A 15460-nucleotide genomic window follows, 5' to 3' on the forward strand; every position below is an offset into this window, starting at 1 on the left:
TTTTTGATTCTGATTTTAGATTTTTGTTTCATTTCTTTATTTTCCGTTATGCTTTTAGTTTGCTTTTGTTACTGGCAAAAAAATTATGAAAAACTAAAAAAACACACTTTCGATAAATACTTTGACGGCGTTACTTTCTTTTTGTTTTTAATGTAGTTGTTTTTACCTAACAATAATATGACAATTATAAAATATGCTTAATTTATTGTTTTTACAGCTTACAACTAAAATTTCCTTTTAAACACATTTTGCCCAATAACTTATAGTAATAATAATAATTAATAACAGCGTTCTTTAACTTATAAACGATAGTGGTGAGAGTTGAGTGAATAAAGAAGGAACAGAGTGGAAATTGTATTGAAAAAAATTATATTCTTAATGATTAAAAAACAAAAGCATTTTTTCCAGTACGAGAAAAATTTTATGAATGCACAAAAAACATTTTTTTAATACATAAAAAATAATGTTTTTAATGCAGTAAAATATATATATATTATTTGTTGATGGGTTTTTAAGTTAAATTAAATCCATAAAACGGATATTTAATATTTTCTCATACACACACATACATATATTTCGATATATACATACACTGCTTTCTGTTTCTTTATCTTGTTTTGGATTTTTGTATGTTTTTAACATAGTTCTTTATTCCTTTCATCTTTTTGAATGTGTGTATTTTAGTTTAGTTTGTTTTTGTATTGATTTTTTAGTTGTAGCTTGTAAGGATTTGGAAATTGTTTAATTATTATACACTTGTTTTCGCTTAGGATTAATGCTTTGCTGCTTTGCTTTGATGACGATACCGAATCTTTAGCAGGAATAATTGAGAAGTCGAGCTTCTCTATATCCTTTTTGTTTTGGTTTTCTTTCTTTCCTTTTTTTTTAAGTTAATTTGAAACGCAAGAAATTTAATTTCTTGACTGACTTCTTGTTATAATTTCTATATATATAAAGAGCGTAGGCGTAGACAAAAAAAATGAAATAAACATAATATTTAATACGAAAAGTATGGGATTTGTGTATGATTCGTTTGTGTTCTATCTTTTTTTTTTTGACAATAAAATGTAATCAGTTCTTTGAGTTCTCATTTTGTCCAAAAACGTATTTGATGTAATCCAAGCAGCTCATCATATATATATAATAAGTATATATATATAGATAGATATATATATATTATCGTCGATTATTGTTTACGTTGGCATATAATGCCGAGAAATTTGTTTAAATTTAAGCCTACTTAGTAACTAATCCCTCTCTCTCTCTCTCTTTATACGCCTCCCTCCTCCCTCTCACAAAAGATAGGAGATACAGAAAAAAAAAAAAAAAAAAAAAAACAAATAAATATTAGCTTATCACTCCTAGAACCTCAAATAATGTACAATGTTTCTCTATGTCCTTCGGCTGGACCTTCCTCAGAATGGCGCATCGCCCGCATAGGCCCAGGGATGCACCCATGGCGCCGATGGCGGCGGCGTTGGCGGATATATCGTCGGCGATGGCTGCCCATGTTGATGATGATGATTTGTTGCTGCCGCTGCATTGGCCACTGCTGCTGCTGCTGCTGCTGCCGCCGCTGCTGCTGCAGCTGCATGATGATGATGGTGATGATGATGATGATGGTGTGCCGCTGCTGCTGCTGCCGCCGCCGCTGCTGCAGCTGCTGCATGGTGATGATGATGATGATGATGCTGATATGGTGCCGTAAAGGATGCCGCCGCTGCTGCTGCTGCCGCTGCATTGCCATAATAGGACGCCGCAGCTAGGGCAGCAGCTGCCGCCGCCGACGATGTCGGCGATGTGGAGGAGGAAGCAGTTGTTGTGGCGGTGGTGCTGGAAGAGGCGGCTCCAACGGCGGGCGATAGGCTGGCTATACCAGCGGCACACACACTGTGCCTTCGGTGCATTATATGCCGAGATGGTGCCGCCTGCTGTTGCTGTGAGGTTCGCGTTGCCAGTCGACGTTGCTGCTGTTGTTGCTGATGTTGTTCCTGCTGCTGTTGCAGTTGTTGCTGCTGCTGTTGCTGCTGCTGCTGTTGCTGCTTCTGCTGTTCTTGCTGCTGCTGTTGCTGCTGCCGTTGCTGCTGCTGTTGTTGCTGACGCATTAGCTGCTGCTGATGCTCCCAATCGGGCAGCGGTGGACTCAACATACTGGCCGCCGCCTTGCCATACAAATTGGACAAATAGGCATGCTCGGCCTCGGCCATCTTTTGGGCTGCCGACTTGGCATTCTTGGTAATCGTTGGCTCTGCATGTTGGCGCTTCTTAAGCAAACGCTGCTGCTCATGCTGCAGGTGTGCTGGTGTTGTTGCTTGGTGCAGTGGCTGTGACTGTGGCTGTGCTGGTTGTTGGTTGTGGGAGTACAACATTTCGTATGTGTTGCTTATGTGTGTAGAAGGATGTAGTGAGGACTTTTGCTTTTGCTTCTGCTGTTCCAGATCCTGTTGTGGTGCCGGTGGCGGGGCCAAGGCTCCCCCTCTGCGTCTGCTTAGTATATCAACGCTAAGGTTTGCTGGCGGCGTCAAGGCTCGTCTTCGCTGCGAACCAGGAGCCGTCCCAGCTGATCCTAATGATCCTGATGATCTGGTATGGACTGTAGTTGCTCCTGCTGGTGTTGCTGCTGCTGCTGCTGCTGCTGCTGCTGCTGCTGCTGATTTTACGTTTATTGTTGTTAATTGTTGTGGCAAATGTTGTGCTCCCCAGCTTAATTCCTAGCTTGTGCGCGTCCTCTTGGCCGGCGGCTGCTCCGACTGGCGCGTCATAAATGTCAGCTGTGTCATATATTTGATTATATCGCGCACCTGCACCAGCGGCATATTCTCATTGTAATTCCGATCAAACTCCATTAGGATTTGCACCTGCCGCCTGTTGGTGATGGTAAAAGAATATTATTAGTTTCGATTTAATTTTATATATAGTATTTATAACTCACCGATTCGCCTTGTAGAGCTCCACGCCCAGCGCCTCGATCAATCGCTTGCAGTGATCCAATGGCACCGATGGAAAGAAGTTCTTCTGGAACTCAATGAGGGTCATCAGCTGCTCGGAATCATTGTAGGCCTTCATATTAATGCACGGCACCAGATGCTTATCCACGCACACCTTTTGCACCTTGTACGGTGTTAGGTTCATGTTGTTCGTGGGTATCTCTGGGATTATGCACAACCTTTGGGCACTATCCGCCGCAGCGGCTGCCGCCAGTGCCGCATGCCTTTGCAGATGCATCGAGGCACTGTTCGAGGAGCCACCTGAGCCCGAATTGGATGAGTTACCAGTGGAACCATTACCAGTGGATGAGGAATTACCGCTACCAGCATTATTATTACCACTTGATGAATTATTACCATTGGCTCCACTGGAATTTGAATTGGAGTTACCGGAACTGCGTCCATTTTGCTGGACATGCTGGGCATGATGTGCCACTGCGGCGGCAATACGCTGTTGCTGTGCCACGGCCGCTGCTGCTTGTTGCTGCTGCTGGGCCACCACGGCGGATGAGTGCTGTTGCAGGTAGGCTGCCGAGGCTGCCAGTGACCTTCGAGAGGAGGACAGATCGATAACGTCAGTGGGTGTAACTGTGGATTGTTGTGTGCTGATTGTGGATTGTGTGTTATGGCTATTACTATTAGTACTATTGCTGTGGCTGTGTGACTGACGACCATAATTGTTGTTGTGGCTGTTGTTGTTGTTGTTGCGACGCCCCATTCCCGCAGGATTATGATTATTACCATTCCCATTCCCATTCCCATGATTATTCCCGGCCAGCGAGAGTATGGCCATGGGCAGGCTATTGCTTTTGGTGGAACAAATCACACTCTTTTGGCGACCACCGCCGCTGCTGCTACTGTTGTTACTGTTGCTCCCGGCAGCTGTTGCACCTCCTCCGCTAATGTTACTACCTATTCCTATACCTAATCCTAAACCTAAACCTAGATTGGCGCTTCCACCATTACCGCCGCTACTCAATGGACTCGCTGCCGTATTGGATGCACTGGAGCTGGAACATGAACTCGAGGGCGAGTGGAGAAAATGTCCTGGTGGCAATTGTGGCGTTATTGTCACATTCGGATTAGAGGCTAAGGTTAGAGTGGCCACATTACTTAGTCCGGCTCCACCCATTGCCGGTGACATTGGCGGTGATATATACGATGGTAGCATGTGACCACCACCTCCAGCACCTGCTCCTCCGCCTCCGCTGCTATTATTTGTTTGTATAAATGTCGAGAGATCCGGATTGGCCAGCACCTTTTGGATAACCGCACGCATCTCATCCGTCATCACAGTGCACTTTTTGGCAAAATCCTCCAGGGCCTGCGTGGAGTTCAAGGGTATGGTGGTGCCACTGGCTACTGCAGGAGGAGCTTCACCTCGACTGCTGCTACTGCTACTACTTCGGCTGCCGCTCTTGGTCAGACTTATCTCAGCAGAACCACCGCCATCGGAGATCAGGGGCGGCACAATGGGTTTCGTAAATGTAACCACATTATTGTTGTTATTATTATTACTCATTCCCTTTGACTTGTTCACTTTATTTGGATTATTGTAATCCAGCATAGTGATTAAATCCGTGTCTAGGGGTAGTGAGGGTAATGCGGGAAAGTTCTTATTGCTGCCTCCGCCTCCTCCAGCTCCTCCTCCACCTCCTCCTAGGCCTGGTGTATTGCCACCACCTCCTCCTCCTCCCTTTAACTGCTGACTGAATAGCAAACGCTGGGCGGGTGTCAGTTGATTCCACAACGCTAGATTGGTGTAATCCGCACGTGTCGATGGCAGGTTGTAGTTGAAGGAAGCACCTGTTCCGGCTGTTCCTGTTCCACCGGCTCCTGTTCCGCCAGCACCAGTCCCTGTTCCACCGCCTGCATTACCGCCTCCTAGCAGAGCCTGAACATAGCCAGCGGCTACGGCAACCGCTGCAGCAGCGGCTGTTGATGAATTTGCAGCAGGAGAGTTTGATGAGGAGGAGTTGCCAACACCACCGTTCATGTGGTTGCTTTTGGCTAAGGCATGATGATGGTGATGATGTTGGTGATGGTGTTGGTGATGTTGGTGATGGTTGTTGTTACTACTGTTGTTGTTGTTGTGTGAAGAAGAGTGTTGGAGTTGTTGTTGATTGTTGTAAGTGCTGTTCTGGTGTCGTTGTTGTTGCGGTTGTTGTTGTTGGTGTTGAGTCTGTTGTTGTTGTTGTTGAACCAGCTCGACATTTGACCTAGAAACATTATATACAATACACATAAGTTGACCGCCCCGAAAATCTTATTTCTCTTCTTTTTTATTTTTACATGTTTTTGTTATTTTATTGTCATCTTTTTTTTTGTTTATTTTTTTTTTTTACAAGTTGTTGTATTTTTCAATTGTTTTTGTTGTAATAGGTTTCTTCTACAAGCTTAAAAAGATTTAAAAAAAAAAATTGTTTGCAACAGGACTAGTTCTTGCTTGTGATCTTTGGGGGGGTCTCTGCACTGCTTGCTTGCTTGCTTGAGATATCTTGCTTGCTTCGTTTCTTGCTTTCTTGATTTTTGTGCCTTCTTGCTTGCTCTCGGTTTCTTGATAACTTGCTTGTCTTTTCTTTTGTTTCTTGCTTGTCTTGGTTTCTTGATTGTCTCTTAGTTTCTTGCTTGTCTTGATTTGCTTTCATCCACTGAACTGCTTGTTCTATTTATTCCTTCTGCCACCTCTGTGTACATAGTGCATATATCGATAATTCGATGGATATTGGTTTTGCACTCGACGGCTGCCGATGAAAAACAAATGAGAAGCCAGAGGCGAATAGTAAAATTATCGATATTATATGTAGTGTTTATAAATTGTTCTAAATCGTTGTTGTTGTTGACTAAAGATTGTTGAATATTTTTGTTTCTTATAGTTGTTTTCTCTCTTTGCTGTCTGTTCTTTGTTTTTAGTGTTTTAATATTATTTTTAAAGACACAAGAAAAAGCTTTCATTATCTCTATATTCCTCATTCTTTCTGAATTTATCAATTGCCCTGACATCGAAGTAATATCGAAGTAATTATAAGAATGTGTAATATATATAATTTTTCAACTTGTACACGCATTATATATAATGTATCTAGGATCTGTTCAACTTTTTATAACTTTTTTTTCTGTTGAGTGTATGTTTGTTGTTGCTGTTGTGTTTGTGAGTGAGTGAGTAAGTGAATGAGAAGAGGGAGTAGAGAGAGAGAGATGGGTGGAGGTGGGGCCGAACGGGGTTAAAAAAAAACCTGCCACCACCAATAAAAAAAAAGCTTGTTCTCACAGTTTGTTGGCGCTGCTTTGTTGTTTTTCCCCCTTATTTTATATTTCTTGTTTTTTTTTTTTAACTTTTTTGCGTCGTGAGTCACCCCGTTAAATGTGTGAGTGTATGTGTAAGTGTGTATTGGTATGTATATGTGTGTTGTATGCGCGCAACAAGATACCATTAGAGGTAGTCAGTACACACAGCCTTTAAAATTAAAAAAAAAATTTGACAATTGTTTTTTATAACTGCTTTTCGATATAAATGAATAAATATCTATATATTTATATGTTTAATATTTGAAAACAAAAAGAATTATATATATAAATATAGTTTTAACCATAGATTAATGTAAATTCAGTTGGGTGTTTTTAATATATTTAAAATACGATTTTATGTTTTTCAAAATATATATGTTGTAGTTCATTTTTATTTCCTTTTTTCTTTTGTATATTTAGTCTCTCCAAAAGAGATTTAAAGGTTTATTTATATTATATATCAGACAAAAAAGAAGAGAGAAAAAAAGAAAAACCAACAAAAAATTAAGGAAAAGGAAACAAGAACAGTTTTAGAGCAAAAAAAAAAAAAAAATACATTAAAAATAATATACAATGGGGAGTTTCATTTCATTTGAAAGTAAAAGAAACAAATACATGGTACAAATATGCTTTATTAATTAATTTTATATATATTTAGAGTATAAACTTTATTCTACTTTCCATTTAAACTTAATTTCTTTGTTAAGGACTTAAAAACATGCAATTGCTAGAAGGGATACCATCCGATTAATGCTCTAAAACACAAAAGTAACTCTTTACAGCAGGATGATGTATGTATGTACAGGATGCGAGCCTTGGTGCATTGTTGAAGGAGTTTGTGGTGTGTTGTGGTGTTTTGTGGTGTGTTGTATTGTGTTGTTTCTGATATGTGTGTGTGGGTTATTTATTTGATTTTAGTTCTACTTTCGACTGGGTTTAATTATGAAGTGTGTGTGTGTGTTTGTGTGTGTGTGCGTGGTTAATCCCAATGCGAGCGTTATAGTGTATAGGTATTCCAACCTTGTCACGCCTCCGAGATAGAGGTACCGTTATAGCTTAGTTCTTTTTCAGATAAAACGTCTTTTAATAACACATAAAAAAAAAGAGAAAATAAGCGCGTGGGTTAGTACAATTTTTGAAAATTTCGTTTCGCTTCGGTTTTATTTTTGGGTACAAATTTGTTGAGTTCGAAGAGTGCGGGATAAAATAATATGTAATATGGATGGGTTTTTTTGGGTGTTTTTCTTTTTTGGAGGATATTTTGAAAAACATAAAATCATAACAAAAAAACTACCAACGAACAAACGCGAGAAAAACAATTATAATTTTCTAACACAAAACACACTGAATTAACAATAATTAAATAACATGAAAATGCAGTTTTTCTTTCTCTTTTGTACCAGTTTAATTTATATTTTGAAAACAAATTTTGTTAAAAACTTTCATATAACAAAGCTCAAATCTTTATGTGTGGCATGACAAAGAGCATAGAGAAAGAGAGAGAGAAAGACAAAGAGAGAGAGAGAGAGATGGATGAACGAGAACTACTTGTATTTTTGTTTGTAATATTTTATATTAAAAAAAAAAATCACAGATCCAAAATTTTTAATATAATGCGTGCACAATGTCCGAAAACATTTCGGTAATTGAATATATTTCTATTTTGTATTAAAATGTGTAATGACAACAAATAAATGTGTGGAAATTTTGTTTATTGTTCATTTAAGGGAGATAGCAAAAAAGTAAGAATAATAAGTGTATACCCTTAAATTAAAAATCGTGTGGCACCTTAATTTTTTTCTTTTTAATTTTCAGATTTAATTTAAAAATTATTTTTATATTGTATATATTTTAATACCAAATAAAGTTGTTCTTAAATTAAAATTTTAAGAAATCCTGTGCCACCCTTATGTAATTCTAGTTAATATTTCTTTATAATTTATGTTTAATTAGAATTCTTTAACAGCAAAGAGAGAAAAAAGAAACAACTTCAAAATGAAATGCATATATTTGTAAACAAAATCTAATCAAAATATATAAAATAGATATGTATGTGTAGTGGGACACCCTAATGGCTGAGAAAATTTTGGACTTAAGCAGCGATTTCTCAATGTCAAAGCCTCTCGAATTTTCCCCCCCATAAAATAAGAACTACTACACCCAGCATTTAATGCGTTGTAATCGATTTACTATTTACTGCTACTAAGCATTATTTAAGAATAGATACTAATTAAGCACGCGCCACGCCCATCAAAAACTGATCGATTTTTTCGGGCCTAGACATTGAGAACTCAACCCTTATTAGAGCTACTTAGTAAGATGTGCTTATTATTATAATTGTAATTATAATAATAATGATAAGAATAATAGTAATAATAATATATAAACAACAACAGCGAATAAAATAAAAGAGGAATATATTGATTTTTTGTTTGATATATATTATTTTTTTTTGGTTTTGTTTTTGTTTTTGCAAAAACGAATTACAACAAAATTTGAAAAACACAATTTCTGCGCGGATTTTGTATCCGAGATTTAAAATAAAATCAACAAATACTAAATATAAAAACAAAAGTAAATATTTATATATATATAATATATAGATTGTGAGGAAAAGGAGGTAAAAAAACAATTTTCTTTTTTCTTTTTGTTTAGCTTTAGAATTGGTTTGCAGTAGTGGGTAGTGGGGGGGAAATAGAGAATATAAAGTGCTACTATATAAAATGTAATGTGTACTTACAAATGGTTAGCATTCTGTCCTGCTGCCGAACGGACGAGTGGCGGTGGAGCATTACCACCACCACCGCTGTGACTGTTCACCGAGGACATGGAGATCGCAGGATTATTGTAGGAATACGGTTGACGGCTGCTGCCGCTCATCATTAGGTTATTCATGTGCTCACGATAGCTGCCCACGCGATTAGCATTTGCATGTGTCTGCTGGAAGGATTAAAAAAAAAATAAATAAATTAATAATAATTTTAAAAATAAAACCTACAAAATCTATACAAAACGACACCCACATCTCCTCTAAGGAACCCTTGATTCTAGGAACTACAAATCTAAACCTCTCTTGTCACACATTTTTCCCTGCTTAAATATTGATAATATTTTCCTTTAATTTCTTTGACCTAGTTTCCAATGCTATTAAAGACTTAAGATTGCAATTACTAATGCATACACATACTAAAGCAAAGTAGGCGGAAGTTAATTGCATCATTTAACTCAACCCAATATCGATTAATGGCCTCCTATTAACCATTTAAAGGCCTCTCTCGTTCTATTTTTACAATTGAATGTGATTACGTTTTACGTTTTATAATTTCGATTTGATAAGATTGCCATTTACTCTCAATATCAAGTTCAATAGCACCAAGTTTACTCATAATAATCTATATTAATGTACAAAAAAAAAAGGAGAAAGAGCGAGATTTTTTATAAGCCCCGAAAACATGAAATCGAAAAATTCCTCAGAAATAGAAATAATATTAATATCTTCATTAATGAAACTATGATTGGGTTTTAGAAATGAGATACTCTACAAACCGAATAAAGCCTAAAGGAATGTTGTCATCTAATTTGGCAGAAATGGCTATAATAGTTTAAACATTTATAATAAATAAAATGAAGCGTGGGTACGGGATATAGAAATCAAATCAGGGAAAAACTCAACAAGAAACTAATTTCATGAAGCCGAAGTGTATATACCCTTTGCAGTTTGCAATTTAATTATAGGATAGAATCGGAAATCGATCATAACTTCAAATATTAGCTTTATTTAAATAAATATTTTTATATACGAATTTTTTTGATTAATCAAAGTTTTAAAAACTCATAACATAGTCAAAAAAACATTAATTTTAATTCGGAAAGCAGTTCTATGTTAGTTTTTATCAGGTTTATAAATCTGCATACTCTGTTTAAAATGGTAAAAAATTGAATTTTTTAGTTAAATTTTTGTCAATTTTAACCAAATAAAATGTTGAAAAATTTTTTGAAATTTTTTTCTGCCGAAAATAGCTAGAAAGATTGGCCTATTGATGCTGATCAAGAATATATATGATTTATAGGGTAGGAAATGACTCCTTCACTTAGTTTTAGGCTTCTGACCGGAAATATAATACCCTGCAAGAGTACTAAAAATTAAAATTAATAATAACTTTAACTGAAGTAAAAATTAGGCAGAACTTTAGTAATAGACATTACATTAAATAGAACGAGGTATTTTTTAAATTAAACAAGCAAAACTACCATTTGTAGACTTATTAAGAATTTAAATTAAAGCTTTTTAATTAATTCTTGTAGAGCTCAACATTAAAACTATACAGAAATCCACCTAAAAGCAGCTTCACTGTATTTACAACAACTACAACAAGAATAACAGCAACATTAACATCAACAGGTTGTTGGCAACATGTTAGACAGAGAGAGAGAGAGAGCGAGAGAAAGAGAGGACCGACATTTGTCTAGGAGGAAGTCTAGGAGCGGGAGCGAGATGCTGGAGGTGGTGGAGCCACCGACTTATACTCTCCTCTATGCACACACAACCGATTCCGATACCGATGCCGAGTTGACCTAGTTTCCAAAAGCTGACGTCGCTGCTGCTGCTGCTGCGCTGTTGTTGCCAAACTGTGAAAAAATCTGCTAGCTAACACACACACACACACACTGTAAGAGCGAGAGAGAGATATTATATAGCTCAGCTCATGTAAGTTTGTAAGCGAGGCCAACTAAACATGGCCATGCACTCCACTCCACTCCACTGCCTCCCTCCATCATAAATAAATAGCTCCCTCTCTCTCTCTCCACCGCTCCTCCTCCCTTTAAACATTCCCCCGATCGTTGCCTTTACCAAGTTCTTTGAGCCAAGATGAACGAGGCAAAAGCAGAAGCAGAAACTGAAGACGGAACCAACTGAGAGTGAGGTAAAAGTCTTTGGCTTAAGCTTTTCCCCATTGGCAAACACAACAAACAAACATGTTTTAAACACAGCAAAAATTCCTCCAAGCGAAGTGACCTAATTTCCAAAATACACTATGGGGGAGATTTTAAACAGTAAACTTTGACAATAGTGAAAATAATTAGGAAATATACTACATAAATATTACTATATTCTCTTCGGACTTTAGTAAAGTAACAAAAAGGGCTTATTTCTTATCAAATCCATCTCCCAAATCTAATCTTTAAAAGGTCATCACTCTCAGAGCTAGCAACCTTCATTAGGTTTTCTCTTCAGTTTTATAATATAACCCCGAACTGTTAATATATATTTATTTACTATTTATATATACTTCTTTTAACTAAGTATATATATATATATTTAATAAATATATTTCATTATAAGGTCTACCATTGGGTGTGTTTATTTCTAAAAATCTTTCCACTACCTAAATTAAGGAGTGTTTACACCCCAAAATCTAATACCTATGTATATAGGTCAAATCTTTGCCTTATCTATAAAGCCACAACAAAAACAAAGAATTCAGAAATCATATCTCCAAAATGAGTCATCATTCAATTCAGAATATTCTAGTTACAAATAAAAAATTATCTAGAACACGTGCTAATAATAATTAGATTACTCACAATCTAATTTCATACATTCTCTTTAAATCTTTAAACATAAATTTAATATTTAATATGATTCCATTGAAATTATTTTGATAATTATTCAAAATATACAAAGTTAATAAACTCAAGCTATATATATATTATTTATCGGTTGTTTTAAAGGTCATTGAACGGTTTAATTTCGGTATAGCTTATGGCTTAAACGGAAATCTGTCTAAACAAATAATAGTAATTAAACATTCAGCTTAAAAAGCTGGTATTTGTTTATTATTTCTAACTATCTATAGCAATATAGATTATATATAGACGTTAGATCAAGGGTCTTAAAGGCTTTTCAAAAGGCTTCTAAAAGAAAGTAAATATAACCAAAGATCATAAACTTTTCTATTTAAGTTTATAATTATTAACCATCCATAATAATGCAGATCATATTTAGAAAGTACAACAAGGTTCGAAAGGCTTTTAAAGTGATTACATTAAACCTATGATCAGATTCTCAATGTAAATAAAATAAGTAATAAATATTATGTCAAATTTTGAGAAAGTGTTTCCTTATCAAAGACTACAAATCGTTATAAACTCGATTTGACAATCGTTAATACCTTTCCCTATATAAATCTATCTATTTAAACCTCTAAAGCGATCCTCTCCATATAATATCTATATAAATACCCCTTGTTAAAAATGATCCTCTAAAAATATAATTCTCCCCTGGGACTCACCATCATCTGGGCATGAAGCTGCAGGTTACTCTGTCCGGACATCCAACCGCTGCTGGCCAGCGCCTGAACGGTGGCCTGCGATAGCATACGGTTATTGCTCTGCGATTGGGAGAGCATTGCCGCCGATGCGGCTGCCGCTACCGCTGCCTGTGAGTTGAAGGCCGCTGCCGCTGCTGCTGCGGCCTGGGATGCCCCAAAGCTATTGGCAGCATTGGGTACACCGCCCCCGCCGCCACCTCCACCGTTGGCATTGGCCGCAGCGGCTGCTGCGGCTGCGCGTTGCTTCATCAGATGCTGCTGTTGGGCTGCCGCAGCTGCTGTCACTGCTGAGGCATGCTGCTGCTGTTGCTGCGACTTGGACTGCACCTGACCGCCGCCAGAGGATGAGGAATTGCTCAGTCCACTGGCATTGTTGCCGCCTCCCGAGCCCGATCCCGAACCGGAGCTTGAGCTTGTTGTTATCTTTGGCGGTGGTGCCGAGGGCTGGCGTGTCCAATTGACCGAATTATTGACATTAGCACGATTGCCAATCAGGAGATTCGAATCGACCACCTTGCTGGGCCAGTAATCCTCAAATTCGGTCCCATTGGGGAAGTAACTCTTGATGTCAGTCAGCGAAATGACGGCCACATTCTCGCTGGAGAAGAGCTCATTACGAATGCCCTGGACCTTGCAGCAGAACTTCAAATAGGCCAAATCCCAGCCATTAAGGAGTTCAGCCTTTGTCTTCAAATTCTCCGTTTCGCCTTCAAAATAGAAAAGCGGTACAACTTGCTGGCTATTCCGTACTGTATACGGGACAACAGATTCCTTATTGATCCGTATGAAGCCACATTTCTCCGATGGTGTCTTGCTGCCGGAGACCAATTTGCGATAGCAAATATCCAGAAATTGATAGAATTTACTGGCATCGCTTAAACGCACAACCAGATCCTTTTGGGTGAAAATATCACGTCCAAATTCACCATCACAATGCTTGTGATTGATCTCAATAAAGAGACGGGCTTCGGCATCCGTTATATAGTAGCTACGGACACATGTGCAGCTGGAGTAGATATCCGGATGCAGGCAGTTGAGGTATTTGCCCAGCAGCTTCAGTTCAATCATGCGCACCGAGCAGTATTTCTCCGATTGCCGGTAAATATACGGTATGGAGACTTTACCAAATTGGGCCCAGCCAAAGTGTCCCATAATGGATTCTTCGTCGCAGGGTCCGGATTTTGTTTCCGCTGCGGCGGCTGCCTTAGCGGCATCTGCAGTGGCGCCATTGGGACGGACGCCATTTACGTTGCCGGTTAAGGCCGGTACCACTTGCATGGTGCCATTGGGTAGCTTCTGATGGCGCGACAGGTAGCTCATGATATTCGTCTGACCGTTACCATTGGTAATTGGCGGTTGCATTTGGCCAGCATTGCCACCATTCGAGTGCTGCTGCATTGCCGCTTGACGGGATGCCTGCTGGGCGGCCTGTTGCTTTTGTTGTTCCTTCATTTTGGCGGCCAACTCGCGGATTTCGCCTTCATCGGGACGCTCCTGTTTGACAGGCGGAGCAGGTGGACCGCCGAAGCCGATGCCATGAACGGGCAAAGTTTGGCCATTGGCATCGATGACGCTGGTGATCTGCACATCCTCGCTGGCCATGGCTTCCTCTCACTCTCTCTCTCTCTCTCACGGTCTCTCTCTCTCTCTCACCACTCCTCTCTCTCGCTCTGTCTCGTTGATTATCTCCTTTTGCTTCCTTTCGATTTATCTGGATTTTCTTTTCTTATTGATTATTTAGTTTGTTGTGGTAGTTGTTTTCACAGTTTGATTTCAGGGGCTATATGTAAAAGAACACATTTATATTTATTTATTAATTAATTGTTTAAACTTGGTAATATAATTTGTATTTAAATTTGGATGATGAACAAAAAAAATAAACAAATAAGATTGGGAGAGCACGCACGCACGCACTCACGCACGATGTACTGTGGAGAGAGCCGGCATAAATGCGCTCTCTCTTTATGGTCACACTGGCCCGGCTCACCACTCACTCACACACTCGCATGTACACGCGCTCACACAGTAAAACGTTTATGTATGCAAGTTTTATGCCTATGTGTGTGCAAGGCGCGCACTTTTCAGTTGTTGTTGCTGTTGTTTTTTGTTGTATATAATTATTCATACATTGTACATTATATGTATGCTTTTACATATTGCTTACACTTACACATACAAGCGCTGACTGCATGTCTGCAGTGTATTGCAAAAAAATTGAATTATTTTAGGCATTTGTAGTTTTAATATGATTGCTGCTGCTGCTGCTGCTGCCGCTGCCGCTTTCTGTTAATGCTGTTGTTGTTATTGTTGTATTATATATTCCTCATTTGCTGGGGCACAATAAAAAAAAAATGTAAAACAAAATAGCGTCGTTTTTCCACCGCACTGTTACTTTATCTCGCGTTTAGCGGTTTTTATTTTGCGACTTTTTCACTACACCCGCTTCTCAATCGCTCTGTGTGTTTCGCGTGTTTCGGTTTTTCGCTTTTTTCGGTTTCTCGGGTTTTTCGCTATCTAGCTCTTCCGACGCCGACGTACGTCCGCCCGTCTCCGCAATACAAACGAGTGTGATCGTTGTTACGAAAATTATTTCAACGAAGTCAACTGAAAAATGTGTGCGCACACAGACACACACACTGGCGGGGCGCACACGCATACTTTTGCGATGTGCGGGGAACGCCGGCGTCGGCAGCGACGTTGGCGGCGGATGCAGAGCGCAAAAGAAAAACGGAAAACACGAACACCAAGTGAAAACAACAACAAAAAACCTACATAGATGTCGCCGCTGCCGGCGTCGCTGCAACGCTGCCACCGAGCATTTTGCCGAATTGTTGTTCGTGTCCCCCTTTTGTG

At 38.8% G+C, this 15460-nt stretch overlaps 2 protein-coding genes across 4 annotated transcripts; both read right to left on the reverse strand.

Annotated features, from left to right (window-relative positions):
* LOC110180424 (uncharacterized) lies at positions 1-2369 on the reverse strand. The gene has a single exon (XM_086835415.1). The coding sequence runs from the start codon at positions 2367-2369 to the stop codon at positions 1416-1418; it is 954 nt and encodes a 317-aa protein (XP_086691541.1). The 3' UTR covers positions 1-1415.
* LOC110180420 (uncharacterized) lies at positions 1-15180 on the reverse strand. 3 transcript variants are annotated; one of them, XM_020948085.2, is made up of 5 exons: positions 14778-15180; positions 12569-14387; positions 9016-9215; positions 2933-3535; positions 1-2865 (listed from the first exon to the last, which is right to left on the reverse strand). In XM_020948085.2, the coding sequence occupies exons 2-5, from the start codon at positions 14207-14209 to the stop codon at positions 2712-2714; spliced, it is 2598 nt and encodes an 865-aa protein (XP_020803744.1). In that variant the 5' UTR covers positions 14210-14387; positions 14778-15180; the 3' UTR covers positions 1-2711. The 3 variants fall into 3 exon arrangements, with proteins under 3 accessions (XP_020803744.1, XP_020803743.2, XP_020803750.2); XM_020948084.2 differs by lacking the exon at positions 14778-15180 and having other exon boundaries at positions 2933-5206; XM_020948091.2 differs by lacking the exons at positions 9016-9215; positions 12569-14387; positions 14778-15180 and adding an exon at positions 5147-5216 and having other exon boundaries at positions 14-2865; positions 2933-4997.
* Between the last annotated feature and the right edge of the window lie 280 nt (positions 15181-15460).

Source organism: Drosophila serrata, unplaced genomic scaffold (assembly GCF_035046125.1).
Source record: "Drosophila serrata isolate PLE 108 unplaced genomic scaffold, ASM3504612v1 contig_276, whole genome shotgun sequence".
Taxonomy (NCBI): domain Eukaryota; kingdom Metazoa; phylum Arthropoda; class Insecta; order Diptera; family Drosophilidae; genus Drosophila; species Drosophila serrata.